This window comes from Chiloscyllium plagiosum, chromosome 35 (genome assembly GCF_004010195.1).
Source record: "Chiloscyllium plagiosum isolate BGI_BamShark_2017 chromosome 35, ASM401019v2, whole genome shotgun sequence".
Classification (NCBI taxonomy): domain Eukaryota; kingdom Metazoa; phylum Chordata; class Chondrichthyes; order Orectolobiformes; family Hemiscylliidae; genus Chiloscyllium; species Chiloscyllium plagiosum.
Window position 1 is genome coordinate 6,190,705 of NC_057744.1, and position 17,132 is coordinate 6,207,836.

Below are 17,132 nucleotides of genomic sequence, written 5' to 3' on the forward strand. Positions count from 1 at the left end.
AAATCTCACTGAACAGAAATGGTCAGATCACTGCTCCCACCATCTTAACAAGCCTGACATCAAATATGGGAATGCCACCCACCCCCAAAGGAATGAGGTCTAACTTCAATAGGAAATCAGTGTCCTGACAATGTCAGCAAGATGCCCATACTAGTTTGACTGCAGGCTTAGCTAAAGGTTGGGCAATTTCAAAGCCAAGGGTGAAAGCTGTCAGCTATCACCATCCAGCCATAAATTTTACATAAATTTCTGGTGGAACAAAATTAGTAAGCTTCAAGGTTTGGGAGAAGATTTGTAGCTCGGGTGCTCGTTGTTGTGGTTCTGTTCGCCGAGCTGGGAATTTGTGTTGCAGACGTTTCGTCCCCAGTCTAGGTGACATCCTCAGTGCTTGGGAGCCTCCTGTGAAGCGCTTCTGTGATCTTTCCTCTAGCATTTCTAGTGGTTTGAATCTGCTGCTCCCGGTTGTCAGTTACAGCTGGAACTGACAACCGGAAGCGGCAGATTCAAACCACTATAAATGGTCGCCAAAGAGTGATTGCATCCAGATGAGGCACTCCCTGTGTGAGAATATATTTTGGAATTTGGAGCAATGTGGGAATTCACTGTAGAGGGGAAGAGGTGCTTTTTGCATTTAGAACACCGAACATAGAACTGTCAAACACAATATAGGCCCTTCATCCCTCGATATTGTGCCGACCTTTTATCCTACTCAAAGATCAAACTAACTTACATACCCTTCATTTTACTATTATCCATGTGCCTATCTGACAGTCCAATGTATCAGACTCTACTACCACTGCTGGCAGTGCATTCCACACACCCACCACTCTCAGAGTAAAGAACCTACTTTTGACAGCTCCCTTAAACCTTCTTCCAATCATCTTATAATTATGCCCCTCATGATAGCTATTTCCGCCCTAAGAAAAAGTCTCTGTCTATACCTCTCATCATCTTGTATATCTCTATCAAGTCACCTCTAAGCCTTTTTCGCTCCAATGAGAAAAGCCCCAGCTCCCTCAACCTTTCTTCATAAGACATGCTCTCCAGTCCAGCATCCTGGTAAATCTCCTCTGCACCCTCTCTAAAGTTCCCACATCCTTCCTATAATGAAGCGACCAGAACTGAGGACAATATTCCAAGTGTGGTCGAACCAGGACTTGATAGAGCGTCAGCATAATCTTGCAGCTTTTAAACTCAATCCCCCTGCTAATGAAAGCCAACACATCATACGCCTTCTTGATAACCGTATCAGCTTAGTGGTAGCTTTGAGAGATCCTGCCTTTAACCCTGTAATCCGCATTCAAATTCAACCTTCCAAAGTGAATCACTTCACACTTTCCTAGGTCGAACTCCATCTGCCATTTCCCAGCCCAGCTCTGCATCCTGTCAATGTCCCGTTGCAACCTACAACAGCCACTATCCACAACTCCACCAACCTTCCTGTCATCGGCAAACTTACTAATCCACCATTCCACTTCCTCATCCAAGTCATTAATTAAAATCACAAAGAGCAGACCTCCCAAAACAGATCCCTGTGGAACACCACTAGTCACCCAGCTCCAGGCTGAACACTTTCCATCAACTACCACTCTCTGTCTTCTATGGGTCAGCAAATTCTGTATCCAGACAGTCAGATTTCCCTGTATCCCATGCCTCCTTACTTTCTGAATGAGCCTACCAGGGGAACCTTATCAACAGCCTTGCTAAAATCCATGTACACCACATCCACTGCTCTCCCTTCAGCAATGTGTTCTGTCATGTCCTCAAATAATTCAATAAGGCTTGTGAGGCAAGACCTGTCCCTCACAAAGCCATGCTAACTATCTCTAATCAAACTATGGTTTTCCATATAATTAGAATCCTCCCCAATAATTATGGTTCATAATTTATACAATCTTTTTAAAGATGATAAATTGAACTTAGAATCAGGGGCCCAGCATAAAACAAAGAGTGACATGAGAGGAAAACCATTAGTTCATTGGTTAGTAGTAAATTATCTGTTATCGGCTACTCTCAGATTGAAGATAAATAAGAGAATTATTTATAGATTAAAAACTAAAAAAAGTAGGAAATTTAAATAAAGAGTCGTGACATTCCAAGTACCAATAAAATAGCTAAGCAGTACAATGTCTGGAGTGGCTCAGACACTGATGCACTCACACGTAAGTCAGAACGTCATGAATTCATACCCTATTCCTGTGACTTATGGCAGAATCAAAGTGGATATTCCAGTCAGTGCAGTACTGTAGGAGTTGCTGTCTTTCAACTAAAGCCTATTCTGCCCTCTCAGATGGATGTGAATGAACCCATGGCATTATTTCAAACAAAAGCAGGGCAGTTTTCAATGGTGACTTGATTAATATTTATTCCTCAATCACCAAATTAGATTATCTGGTTGTTATCACAGCAGTTCATACAGAGTCTTTGCTGCAGTAAAATAAATTGCTTCAAGGGAGATATTGTTGTTTGTGGGAACTTGCTGTGTACAAATTGGGTGTTGTGTTTTTTCCTAAATTACTACCATAGAAGCAGCACTTTAAGAGTACTTCATCAGTTTTAAAGTGCTCTGGTATGCCCTGAGGTCACGAAAGGTGCTATAGAAATTCAAGTCACTCCTAATCTTCCATATGGCAATTCACAACAATCTAATACCACGGCACTCCTGTTCCATTAGTGTTCCACCGCCTCGCTTAACAGCCTTTCAAAAAGAAAATTGAAGGAAAATGAAACATCTCCTCCAGCAGAAATCCAATTCCTGAAGCCACTCAAAAAAAAAAGAGTTTCAGAGACACAAAAATGCTTATTTCTATATAAAGGATGTTTTTGCCACATTTTCAAAGGAGAATCAGGCAGGTGAATCAGGTGTATGTTCATTGTTAAGCCTTCTGTTTCTTTTCAGTTCCTGAGCTCCGTGACAAATACTCTCAAACAATCTATTCTCGCCCGAGTTATGAGGCGGTAGATTGAATTCGGATAATGTGGAAAGAAAATCAAAGCCTTTTGACAGAAAGAACTCTGCCATAAAATAGCCCATGTTTATTGTGTCATTTTTTCTTTTGGAGCAATTACTACGAAGTATCATCTTTCCCGAGCGTCTGAAGTGACAAAGGAATTTATATCTTAACCCTTTACGTTGGCTGGTCATAACAAAATTTCATTTATACCTCTGTAGATATAATGTACAGGGTTGAGAAATGCACCCCGTTCTGCACCTCCCCTCATTTACACAAAGGGGTGAGTGACAGAGTTTCCAGTTGACATAATGATATCAAGTACAGACACAATGTGACATTTATACCTGTCTGGTCTGGGTGAACAGGGGTGGTCACCTTATGAAATGAAACCAGGAAGTGCTGCAAAAACGCAGGGGGTTTGGTAGTTCCTGTGGAGGAAGAAGTAACGTTAACGTTTTTGAGTCTAATGACCAAACTTCGTAACTCTTAGACATGTCGAGGACTTGCAGAAGAGTCATCCTGGAATTGAACCTTTCACTCTGTTTCTCTCTCCATAGGTGCTACCAGACCTGCTGCGTTTCTCCAGTTCTCCAGCACTTTCTCTTTTGATTTCAGTTCTCCAGCATCCACTGGACTTTGCTTTTCTTTGGTGAAAGTGAGGACTGCAAATGCTGGAGACCAGAGTCAAGATTAGAGTGGTGCTGGAAAAGCACAGCAGGTCAGGCAGCATCCGAGGAGCCGGAAAATTGATATTTTTGGGCAAAATCCCTTCATCCTAATGCTTTTCCAGCACCACTCTAATCTTGACTTTGCTTTTCTTTGACTAGTTTCAGACCTTTGTTCCAACCAAATGAAAGGGGGGAACTGGCTGCCCTTTTGCCAACCTTCATGCAACAAAGTTTTAGATTTTTTTTTGAGCAAAAGATTCTATCATTCTCCAATTAAAATATTGTTGACTTGCTTTGCTGTGATCAATAAGGAGCCTGTGACAAGATTTTCCTGAATTACAGAGAGCATCAACCTGCTCCCCTGAGAAAACAATGTGATGTCAAGGATATGGCTTTGCCCAGTCACTTGGGTCCTTCCACACAAATAGCTATAAAACTAAGATGGGATAATGTCCAGTACAGAAGGACGTCAAAATATATACAATTTCTAGCCTTTTGAAAGGCCTAAGATTTTAACATGAGACCACTAAGGATTAGTTGGTTTCTTGGACCTTCAACAGTAGCCAGTATTGCAATTTACCTTTTAAGTCCTCAGTTTTGCAATGATTTTTTTCAGACAGTGTAGTCACTAGGTACTTTTCTTCTTGGGAGATGGAAAGAGAACAAAAGAGAGAGTGTCTTCTCCACGCTATGGTCAGTTCTGAAGTTTCAGAAACATTGAAAATAAAAGAACTTTCAGCATTTGACCCATCAAACCCTATCCACCATTGAACGTGATAATGGCTGACCCTGTATCTCACATCATAGTCTCACTCTCTCTTCATACCCCTTGACATCTTTATTTTCTTTCTTAAGTATGTTAGGGACTTTGCCCACACAACCTTTTGTGGTTGTGAGAATTCCACCGGTTCACAGTATAGGAAGAACATTCTCCTCATCTCAATCTGAAATGACCTACCACACATCATGATTCCATGACCCCATGTTCTAGACCTCCCAGTCACACAAAATACCATCCCTGCATTCTGTCTCTTCAGCCCTATTAGAATTGTATATGTTTCAATGAAATCACTCCTTATTCTTCAAAATCCAATGTATACAGGCTTAGTCAAGCCAAGGTCTCCTCATATGACAAATCTCCATTCTAGGAAAGACTCTAGTAAATTTTTACAGCACTACCTCTGTGACAAGTACATCATATGGAGTCAACAACTGAACACAATACTTCAGGTGTTGGCTTGTCAAGACCCTATACAGTAAGACTTCCCTACTTTAGTACTCAAACCCTCTTGTAATTTTAGTCAACAAACTGTTTGTATTCTTAACTACTTGCTATATGTGCATGCTTGCAATCAATGTCTAGTGTTCATGAACAATCTGGTATCTTCATACATCAACATTTCTTAATCTATCACAATTTATATAATACTCTGCTTTTATGTTGTTCCTGCTGAAATAGTCAACTTCATATTCATGCACATTTGGCTGCATATCTGCAAAATATGTGCCCACTCACTCAATTTGTCTAAGTCACCCTGAGGTCAAAACTCCATCTCCTGTCTTTGCCAAAAACAATCCTTGAAATAACTAAAATTGATCTGAGAGAGATGTTAAAAATTATGAATTTAAAAATTATGAATTTAAAAATTATGAAGCCCAGGAAGGTGCATTCTTTTAAGGAAGATGGTGGGCTAGTAAGAATCTCACTGAGCTTGTACCCAGCAGCCCAGGATAATGTTCTGGGGAGATGTGACAAGAGGCTAGCCAAAGGCAATAGTGTAACCATTATCAATTGTTGTGAAAGAAACCAGTCTGATCTACTGATGTCCTTTAAGCAAGGAATTCTGTAATCAGAGAATCAGAGAAGAGGAACCTTCAAATCTGTAGTGCCAAAAGCATACTGCCTGCCAGTGCAGATATGTTTCTACTTGTGGAGACATCCATATCGCAAGTCTACAAGTAATAGATAGTTACTGATAAATATAACAGGGAAATGGGGGAGAAAGGTCTTTAATTCAGGAATGGTTACAATCTGAACTTGCTACCATAGGAAATCAATAAGACGAAAGCTCTGATGCTTTCAAGAAGAAACTAGAGAAGTTCGTGAGAAAAGAAGAGCACGGAAACACATGCTGAGAGGTTGAAATGGAATGGGAGAAAAGATGACAAAAGTGGAGCCGATTACTGGGCAGAATGGCCTCTGTGTGTTCTGTGTTTTCTATGTCATTTATTTGGAACTTGGCTACAAAGATTGTTCTGTTTTTGTTTTGCCAAACAAAAGATAACAATTTAAATTCTGGCATCATTGGCACTGGAAGCTTCAGTTTTCTGGAGTCTCTGCACCTTTCCAGTGCCAGCTCTGATAAGCTCCAAGCCCCTGACATGCACTTGTCCACTTCGAAATCCAGTCGAGTGTTAAGTGGGTTCCCAGATCAAAACCATTTTGTCAGGCAAAATGAAATTCTTTCTCTCTCATACTCTCAAAATCGCATCTATGCAAATGTTCTTCATTCATCAGTGTTTGCTTTCATTAGAGCTTTTAATTAGAGATTTTAAAATCCTTAACGTTGTTTCCAAATCTCCTTTAGTCTCTCCCCTCCTTATCTCTGTAATCGCCTCCAGCCACATCAGCCTTAGTGATATATGTGTTTCTCTAATTCTGGCCTCTTATACACTTACAATTTTATTTGCTGCAAAATTAGTGGCTCTTCCTTCAGCTGCCTGGGAATTTTCTCCTGAAAGCAGAAAGTGATGTTAACTCTTGCTCTTCTTTTTGCATGAGTTAAGCCAATTTTGCATTTTTTTAAGGAAGGTGGTGGGCTAGTAAGAATATCACTGAATTTGTAGCCAGAAGCCCAGGATAATGTTCTGAGGAGATGGGACAAGAGGCTAGCCAATGGCAATAGTGTAACCATTATCGATTGTTGTGAAAGAAACCAGTCTGATCTACTGATGTCCTTTAAGGAAGGAATTCTGTAATCAGAGAATCATACAGTACAGAAGAGGAATCTTCAAATCTGTAGCGCCAAAAACGTGCCTCCTACAAAAGTACCACTTTCCCACATTAAGCCCATAGCTTTGAATGTTAATATGCTTCAGCTGTTCACCCAAAGACTAGTTAAAGGTTGTGAAGTTGTCCTTATATTTTCTGGCCTATATGTTACTCCAGGCCCTGGCAATGTGGTTGACCTTTAGGGAATAGCAAAAAATGCTGGCCTAGCCAGCAATGCCCACATCCCATGAACAAAAAACAGCATCTGAAACCTAGTTGGCTTACTGCATGATGCTGACAATTGAAGGTTGTTGTAGATCAGTACAGGAAAGAAACAGAGAAGTCATTCACTCAATTTTAAATATCTTATCCCCTTCCCAAATAGTCTGGTTTCTGCCAGGTATAAAGAATTAAAATTGAGGTTAGATTTGCCTTAAAAATTGACAATTGAGAAAGTCAATTCTACCCAGGTTGCCAGTACAAAACAAACCTGTCACAATATATATTGGGTCAACAGGTGCATATCACCTATTTGTAATTGAAGTATTTACCTTTTTGTAAAGATGGCTAATCTGTCCCTTTAAATTAGATACAGCATCTTACACGATGGATCCCAGAAATCATGTGATTGATATTGTTGATTCACTATAGCCAAAAGCAGTCAGATTGGCTTGTTATACCTGCACCTCCACCCACATTATCTACTGCATCCGCTGCAGCCGGTGTGGCCTCCTCTATATTGGCGAGACAGGCCGCCTACTTGCAGAGCGATTCAGAGAGCACCTCTGGGCCACCCGGATGAACCAACCCAATCACCCTGTAGCACAGCATTTCAACTCCCCCTCCCACTCCACCGAGGATATGCAGGTCATTGGACTCATCCACCGCCAAACCACAACAACGCGACCGTCGGAGGAGGAGCGTCTTATCTTCCGACTGGGAACCCTCCAACCACAGGGGATGAACTTGGACTTCACCAGTTTCTTCATCCCCCCTCCCCCCACCTTGTTTCAGCCGAATCCCTCCAGCCCGGCACTGCCTTCCTGACCTGCAGTCTTCTTCTTGACCTCTCCGCCTCCACCCTACTCCGACCTATCACCTTCACCTTGACCTCTTTCCACCTATCACATTTCCAACGCCCCTCCTCCAAGTCCCTTCTCCCTACCTTTTATCTTCTCCTGCTGAACACTCTCTGCTCATTCCTGAAGAAGGGCATGTGCCCGAAACGTCGAATCTTCTGTTCCCTAGATGCTGCCTGACCTGCTGTGCTGTTCCAGCAATAAGGTTTCAGCTTGTTATCTTGAGAGTCAATCATAAAAGCTGTCCAGGATTCAGAGTGAAGCCCCAAAGGTTCTGAAGACTCGATTGCTTTTGTAGCATTGTGGATGAGACAGGAAGGGCATGTTTCCTTTGGTTGTGTTACAAGAAGCTGTAAGACCCCATTTTGAACAGAACTCCAAGAAGAACTCAACAAGGCACCATCAAAGAGAAAGGATCCTCAACACTGACATGGAAGAAGGCTGTCCAAATTGGTCATTTTGTCTTTGGTTTTGGTGCAAATGATACTGGGGTGTATGACAGCAGTGTTGAAAAAAATAGCAGCTGTTTTGGAAATACTGGGGGCTTTGCACAATAACAGATACGAAAGGCAATCACAATGCAACACATGCCAGTGATTACAAATGAAGATAGCAGACAATTTAAGCAGCTTCAAAAAACAAATTGATGGCAATGTCACATTTTGTATTTGACTCAATTGTAGAACATTAGGGTATGGTGATAGACATGCTCCAGATATTCACTGAGGATTGTCAGAAGACAGGAAGTCCTGAATTAGCAATGTCACAACGTTTCCATGGTCTCCAGCTTTCAATAACATTGATTCACACAGGAACCACTATCACTGTATACGAATTTTTGGAACAAATGATAGACCTTATCTGAGAAGGCCACTGACACGAAATATAGAAAGAGACTCTCTGATTTGGAGCATTTAATCATTACCATGAAAGATGCACTGGCTGTGAGGAATTATGTCTGGTTTGTTTATTAGAAATTGAGATTAAATTACAAGAACTGCTTTAAAAATTATCATTTGGGCAAGATTAATCTAAGAGTACATTCATCAAAATATAAACATAAATCTACAGTCACATGGAAGAAGTCTGCTATTTCAAAGTGACCAAATTGAAAATGCTGACTAGAGAAATTGAGGTTTTGGTTAAGAAAAAGAAGGAAGCACATGTCAGGTATAGACAGGAGAGATTGAGTGAATCCTTAGAAGAGATAAAGGCAGTAGGAGTATGCTGAAGAGGGAGATCAGGAGGGCAAAAAGGGGACATGAGATAACTTTGGCAAATAGAGTTAAGGAAATACAAAGGGTTTTTATAAATACATTAAGGACAAAGGGTAACGAGGGAGAGAATAGGGCTCCTCAAAAATCAGCAAGGCAGTCTATGTGTGGAGCCGCAGGAGGTGGGGGAGATAGCAAACAAGTATTTTGCATCAGTGTTTACTGTGGAGAAGGACATGGAAGATATAGAATGTGGGGAAATAGATTGTGACATTTGTATTTTTGCCAAAAAAAGTCCTGCTTTAGCTACAATATCCAAATACCTTTTGGCAACTGAATGGACACCAACTAGTGTCAATGTTAATTCGTGACCTCATCTAGACTCACCTCAGTTCGGAGTATTAATTGTCCGCACTTACTGCATAACAACATCAATATGGCCCAAGTTAAAAAATAAATCAACTGTATGAAGTCAATATTAAAATAAGTTGCATCCATCAGGCTGGTTGGGAAAACAAACAAATAATTCAAATATGAGGAGGGAGGAAAGTCATGCAAGTCAGCAGTGTGTGAAATTGCAACGAGAACCCATTTCCCAGTCATAAGTGGAGTTGCAGGCAGTCAGGATAGTAAAGTAGGTATGCTTGCCTTTATTGGTTAGTTCATTAAGTATTAGAGTTATGAGTCATGTTGTGGCTGTACTGGACGTCAGTTTGGCCACTTTTGGAATACTGCATTCAATTCTGGTCTCCCTCCTACAAGAAGAATGTTTTTAAACCTGAAAGGGTTCAGAAAAGATTTACAGGGATGTTGCCAGGGTTGGAGGATTTGAGCTAAAGGGAGAGGCTGAATAGGCTGGGGCTGTTTTCCCTGGAGCGTTGGAGGCTGAGAGGTGATTTTATAGAGGCTTATAAAATCATGAGGGGCATGGATAGGGTCGGGGGAAAAGCTAGATTTAAGGTGAGAAGGGAAAGATTTAAGAGGGACATAACTGGCAACTTTTTCACACAGAGGGTGGTGAGTGTGTGGAATTGGATACCAGAGGAAGTGGGGGAGGCTGATACAATTACAGTTAAAAGACATCTGGATGGGTATATGAATAGGAAGGGTGTGGAGGTATATGGGCCAAGTGCTGGCAAATGGGACTAGATTAATTTAGGATATCTGGTTGGCTTGGATGAGTTGGATCGAAGGGTCTGTTTTCTTACTGTGACTTTATGACTCCAACTGATTTGAAGTTTACTTGAAATTAAACTCAGGCCTTAACCCAGAGGCGACGAAAGAGATTTTGTGAAAAAGGGCACGAATGTCAATTTTGGAACAGGATTTTAAAAAGAACAATGGGATTCTTGTGCTTAATGAGCTTTTCTCCTTCCCATTGTGATTCCATTCTCAGAAAGGCAATTTATTAAAAACCATAATTAATTGAAACATACTGCAGCATAAAACCAAGGGAGTGTGTCTCGCAGTGCTGACTATAGCTAATTACTTACTTAGCTTGTAAAGCAAGGCAGAAAAAAGCCTGGAAAATCCCAAGTACCATCAGCATGTTTATCTCTCCATGGTCATTTTTTTAAATGAAATTTTACTTTTTTTAAAACAAATTTTTAAACAGGTTAAACAGCCCTTTGGGTTGCACTGCAAAAGGAACAAAATCGAAATCAGTGGATACTTATAAAAATAGAACTGAAGCTGCACCCAGTCCCTGCAGTGCCCACCAATCTCTAAATGTCCCACGTTTATTTGTTGCCTAACAATGTGGTTAGTCCTCTATCTCCCATGCTAAATTTTAGAATGGTCATGTTTATTTTATAATGCCTTCCTTGTTCCTTATCTCTGTAACCTCATCTATATGCACAAGCCTCCACAAACTCAGTGTTCCTTCAATTCTAGTTCTTGAATTCTTCCACAATTTCAGTCTCTCCCAAAAACTTTCCCCTGCTGTCCACCTTTAAACCTACCTTTTTAATTAAGCTTCCATCTTATCTCTCTTTTTTTGTGGCTCAGTGCCAAATTTGGCAACTTCCTGTAAAGGGTTCTTTATTATATTAGAGGTGCTATTTAATTGTATTCTTCTTGATACTGGTTTTGCATTTATGGAAAGGGCTCCTTCCTTAATCCTTCAGGATTTCTCCACCATGAATTCTAACCTTTCCCTCATGTTGCAATGTTTCTCCACCCTACAACCAAGCTCCTAACATAGTCCAGCCAGCCATTTATGCTTTTCTATGGTCATTAATCAAAGGTTATTTTCAGAAAAATATGAAATAATAACAAAGCCAGCAGCAAGGGCAGTACTCAACAGCTCTGAGAAGATTAAGGACAAGAAGGAAATTCAGAGAAATTCTTATCCTCAGGACTGTGTTTGCTACAAATTCTGCAGCAGTTCATATGAAAGCAAAATATAGACAAATAACATTCTCACAAAATAAGCAATTCGCCCACCACCACAATTAAAATTGTTGAAATAACTTCTCAATCAGTTGGTGAGAGAAGGCAGAACGAAAGGGCACAATTTTGACTTTACACAAAAAATACTGGAATTCTTTTACTCCCCACTTCAAAACCTAGGGGTCAGTTGAAACAAAAAAATTGAAACTGAAAGATATTTGTTTACGAATACTATCAAAGCAAATGGAGGAAAGGCAGGTTAATGAAGTTAAGGTACAGTTCACACTCGATCAATTGGAATGACAGAAAAGGGTCAAAGGATTGAGGAGCCTCCTCCTGTTCCTATTCTGTCATATGCCAACTCAAGTTCAATCTTTTAATTATGGGGCCATTTGATCAACATAAGCAATGACAAAAGGCAAAGTTGCAAAGTTTGTGCTGACATTAGTGCCATCTTTATCTGTCTGGTTAGTTTATATGCTCCGAAATGCCATACAGAATAAATCAAATGCTTCTCAAACCAATATTGGAATCAAAGTGCCATCTAATCATACAGAATAAATCGAGTGGGAGGGAAATGTGCGTTCTGTAACTAGGTTTGTCTTTAGCAGCACTGACAATATCTAGTCAACTAGGCTAGCAGTTTAACTGTGAGACACGATAATTAAAGAAGGCAGATCGTATAATGATAGAGCACTGCACAAAGGATTCCTGCCATTTTAAACAGTTGTACAATACTTGTTGCAATGTTGCATGACTACACAATGCTAATTCAATCGTGTGTCTCTGATGACATCAGCAAGTGTGAGGGCAAAACTCCTGCAGTTTTCAGTAAAACCCACAGAATTGGATTACCTCCTAGCATTCACTGTCAGACATTTGTTGTGATTGATAGCTTATTGTTTTGAATAAAGTAAACAGACTTTTATTTTTGCATGCGCTCAATTTAATGTAACTAGGGTAATAGTGAAATAATGAAGCAGGGAATTTGGAGCTGCTCCTCAGGAAATCCAAAAGATCAGCCAAAGCCTCTCTTGAATGCCTCCACCACATTTACAGGCAATGCATTCCATACCCTAACTACTCACTGTGTGAGAAAAATTGCACATCATTCACCTCCAAAACTATAAAATATTCAAGCCATTTGTGGGCGGCACGGTGGCTCAGTGGTTAGCACTGCTGCCTCAAAGTGCCAGAGACCCGGGTTCAGTTCCCACCTTGGGCAACTGTCTGTGTGGAGTTTGCACATTCTCCCCGTGTTTGTGTGGGTTTCCTTCGGGTGCTCTGGTTTCCTCCCACAGTCCAAAGATGTGCAGTTCAGGTGAATTGGCCATGGTAAACTGCCTGTAGTGCATTAGTCAGGGGTAAATGTAGGGGAATGGGTCTGGGTGGATTGTTCTTCGAAGGGCCTGTGTGGACTTGTTGGGCCGAAGGGCCTCTTTTCGCACTGTAGGGAATCTAATATAATCTTAAATCCATTCTGCAAAAACCGAAAGAACTGTGGATGCTGTAAGTCAGAAAAAAAATGCTGGAAAAGCTCAGCAGGTCTTGCTGCATCTGTGCAGAGAAATCAGAGTTAGCGTTTTGAGTCCGGTGACCCTTCCTCAGAACTGATGGAACTAGCGACAATCAGTTCTGAGGAAGGGTCACTGGATCTGAACCACTAACTTTGGTTTCTCTTCACAGATGCTGTCAAATCTATCTTGTCTATGGTCTGTTTAAATGGTCGTAACCACAATCCCGTTTGCGGTCACACTGTCAGCAGTAATTCTAACAGCTATAAGCCATATTTGAGTATTATCTTACTTCTGTGCACCTATGAGTGAACATTTCATGGAATGTACAAACCCAACAATTGTAATAATCTAACAGAATCAGATGCTATTCAAGGAATGTGGTAGAAAATGGTCATTATGTTTGTTTTGAAAGGTAGAATTTTCCTATTTTCAGTTGAACCATTTTGTTTGAGTGAGATTCATGGTGTTCAGTCCATCATGGGTGAAACTGATTTTTGATTGATTGATTCTTTGACTGATTGATTTACTGTTGGCACAAGTACCAAGATACAGTGGAAAATTGTTCTTTTGTGTGACCATACTGTACAAAATGCATGATGGTAGCAGAACAGAGCGCAGAATACAGTGTTACAGCTGCAGAGAAGATGCAGAGAGGGAGAGAGAAAGAAATAAACATTAACATTTGAGAGGTCTGTTCAAAAGTCTAATAACAGCAGGGTAGAACTGTTTTTGAATCTATTTGTATTCAACTTTTATACCTTCTGCCCAATGGAAGCAGGTGGAAGAGAGAATAATTGGGTGGGAGGGGTCTTTGACTAGGTTGGTTGTTTTCCCAAGAGAATACAGATGGAGTCAATAGATGGAAGGTTGGTTTGCGTTATGGACTGGGCTGTGTTCACGACTCTCTGTAGTTTCTTGCAGTCTCGGGAAGAGCAGTTGCCAAACCAAGTTGCGATGCATCCAGATAGGATATTTTCTATGATACATCTATGCAATTTGGTAAGAGTCCTTGTGGACTAGCTGAATTTCCTTAGCCTCCTGAAGAATTAGAGATGTTGTTATGCTTTCTTGAGCATAGCATTAATGAGGGTGGGCCAAGGCAGATTGTTGATGACCATCACTCCCAGGAACTGACACTCTCGACTATCTCCACCTCAGCACCGTTGATGCAGCTGGGGCATGCCCTCCATCTTGCTTTCTGAAGTCATTGGCCAGCTCTTTCATTTTGCTGACATTGATGGATAGATTATTGTCTTTACAACATGCTGTTAAGTACTCAATCTCTTTCCAGTACTCTGTCTCTTCATGCAATCTTTTGTCACACAATCTTACACTCGTCACCTCAAAAATGATACAACGATCTCTTAGGCAAGCTCCTGGGGGTGATCACACAGCTGGGGATGGGGAAGGGTGGGGGAAGTGCGTGCTACTTCTACACTGTGCAGCATTCACATGGCTCGCTTCATATTTAAAGCCCAGCTGCACAGCCCCACACTGCAAGCCCAGAACTACCCCTCAGAGCCTCAACATTCAACCCATCACCCTGACAGAAGGAAAACTCATTTCTTGCTTTGCAGACAGCAACCTGAAGATCTTGGCGACATGGGCAGCCCTTTTCCCAATCATCTGCCACACCAGGCCATGCATGCATCCAGACACACTTCATTTGGGAGGGCGCTTGTGACAGTGGGAAGAGTCAAGGGGATGGATATGTCACCATGTGGTACAACGCTACACCAATGTAACACCTACATTATGTGCCAACAACCTTTTCAGCAGACATGTGCTTCAACTGCATGAGGAGATGATGGGGTAGGGGTAATATCACTGGCCTATAATCTAGAACATCAGTTTAACATTCTGGGGATGTGGCTTCAAACCCCACGTATGGCAGAGGATGAAACTTGATTTAAATAAATTAAATGCTAGCCTAATGGTGACCATGTAACTACTGTCAATTGTTATTAAAAAGAAGTTGGCTCACTGATGTTCTTTGCGGAAGGAAATCTGCCATCTTGGTACTCTGGCCTACATATGACTATAGAGATGGAAATGTGTTGCTGGAAAAGCGCAGCAGGTCAGGCAGCATCTAGGGAACAGGAGAATCGACGTTTCGGGCATTAGCCCTTCTTCAGGAAGGGCTAATGCCCGAGTCATACTCAGACATATGACTATAGACCCACAGCAAAATGGTTGACTCTCAACAGCTCTCTGGGTAGTTAGGTATGGGCAATAAATGGTCAGCAAAGCCCAGATTCTATGAATTAATTAAAAAGATGTAAATACCTGGAAGTCAGAAGCAAGCAGTCCTTAGTGAGGGGAAGTGGGACTACAGTCAGTCAAAAGACTTGCCCTATTCAAATCTAAGAGGTTGGTCGCAATTAATCAGGTACTTGGTCCCAATGGAGTCTACGTCCTTACAGTCCTGGGACCGGGAGCTGTTCTGAGAACAGGCACAATGTTGTGGTGAGTCTGGTCGTGTACTGATGACAGCTGGTATGGATGGAAGGTCGAGGAAGATGGTCATCACAGAACGTGCAGGCGCATTATGATGAAGGAGCTGTTGTATTTGAAAAGCTGTAGCCTCCAGGTTCATGCGTGATGCAGTTTGGAATTTCTTACCTTCTACATTCTCAGCAAAGGAGAGAAGAATTGAAAGTAGCATAAAAATAACAACACCTGGGACTAAACGAGTCATTGTTCTGTGGTAAGCATGTCAAGGCACCATTTAAGAAAACTGAATTTTTTATGTCATTGTATTGCTTATATTTTTCAATCTTTTCATTACATGATGCCAGGGAATGGGAGATGTTTCCCTCTGTGTTACATGTCTCAGCCATGTAACATATCCAGTAACCCTCATTCCTGGTGAACGGCTTATGCCTAAAATGTCGATTCTCCTGCTCGTCGGATGCTGCCTGACCTGCTGTGCTTTTCTAGCACCACACTCTCAACTCTGATCTCCAGCTTCTGCAGTCCTCATTTTCTCCCATATCCATGTTTCTTACAGTTCCATTGGCTGGGTGGCTGGTTTGCAAATCAAAATGACACCAGCAGCATTGGCTCAGATCCTGCACCAGTTGGGTTACCATGAAGGTCCTGCCTTCTCAACCACTTCCCTTGCCTGAAGCATGGCAACCCTCAGGTTAAATCACCACCAATTGTCTCTCCGTAATGAGAAGACCAGGTGGCTTTACCCTTTCACCTTTACCTTACAAAACTGAGTGTGCTTCAGGACATAACTGGTTGTAAATGCTTCGAGATGTTCAATAACACTTTATATCTTGAACATTTGTGTAAATGTTCATAGCAGAGAATACCCATTAAACATTTCTAACGCTCAAAAATCTTGAGGACGGCTGGTATGGGATGGCAATAGTTTACCTTATGGAGGCTGGCATGAAATTAAGATAGACTGAGCAGAGAAAGATTTTAAACCTGCTTAACAGAATCAGTAAATACAGCAACTGCGGAAAGCTCCCTTTCTCTGTTTCTCCTCCTTAGAGAAGTAGAATGAAAATTACAAAAACAGTAATTTCCAAATGCTGTCTCTTTAATGCCTCCCACTGAGTAAAATTGATATGGAAAAATCAATACACATTAGAGTTAGCTTTTAAGAAAAGTGACATTGTATTTTCCTTAGCTGACAGTTCCAGTTCATGGCATTACTGGAGACGTACTTTGACCTCAGCATAATGTTATGATTTTCTCAGGCGAGCGTTTGCTTTTAGGAGAAGGTGGGGGAGGAGGTGGATTGGGGGGTGGGGTTGGGGGGGAGTTGTGGAGAGGGAATGGAGAGGCAGGAGGTTGCGTACAGCAAAGGCTGTCTGAAGCTCTGTCAATGCTTTTCAATGCCAGACTGCAAACTACGATCTCTTCATCTCCCTCTGAGAGTCACAGAGAAAATACACATGGAGATTTTGGTGCAGGACAAACCATTATTCTCACTTCAGAACATCAGGCCAAGGACAGCGGAGAAGGTAAAACATATTGTTACAATGATGCATTCCAAAAATGTCCTTGATTCCTGTCTTCAAAGAGCTTTAATGGGTGAATGTAGATTGACAAACTGTATTTTCAAATGAGAAATAATTGGTTCACTTGAATTCCTGTTATGCGGACTGTATAAGTTTTGTACTCCACTGTGAACTATATATGGTTCTCATGGATGGATTTCAAACTAGAAACATGCACATATTTACCTTGCTTGGTAAGTCAATTGAAAATGTTGATACTGTTAAGGTGGAAGATATGGGGAGGGTACATGGGAGGGCATTGCAAACTGATCTGAAACATTCTTGCTTGGGTAATGAGGCT

General features: G+C 41.3%; 1 protein-coding gene across 4 annotated transcripts in view; it reads left to right on the top strand.

The window, feature by feature from the left end:
• Window positions 1-17,132, top strand: part of drd2a (dopamine receptor D2a) — a 129,944-nt gene that overhangs the window by 27,346 nt on the left and 85,466 nt on the right. For 2 of the 4 annotated variants that reach the window (XM_043676562.1, XM_043676563.1), the window contains exon 1: window positions 16,640-16,795. The exons of the other annotated variants lie outside the window; for them this stretch is intronic. In XM_043676562.1, coding sequence (XP_043532497.1) covers window positions 16,667-16,795 — 129 coding nt within the window. In that variant the 5' untranslated portion in view covers window positions 16,640-16,666. Of the gene's footprint in view, window positions 1-16,639; window positions 16,796-17,132 lie in introns of those variants that run through there. 4 annotated transcript variants of the gene reach the window in all.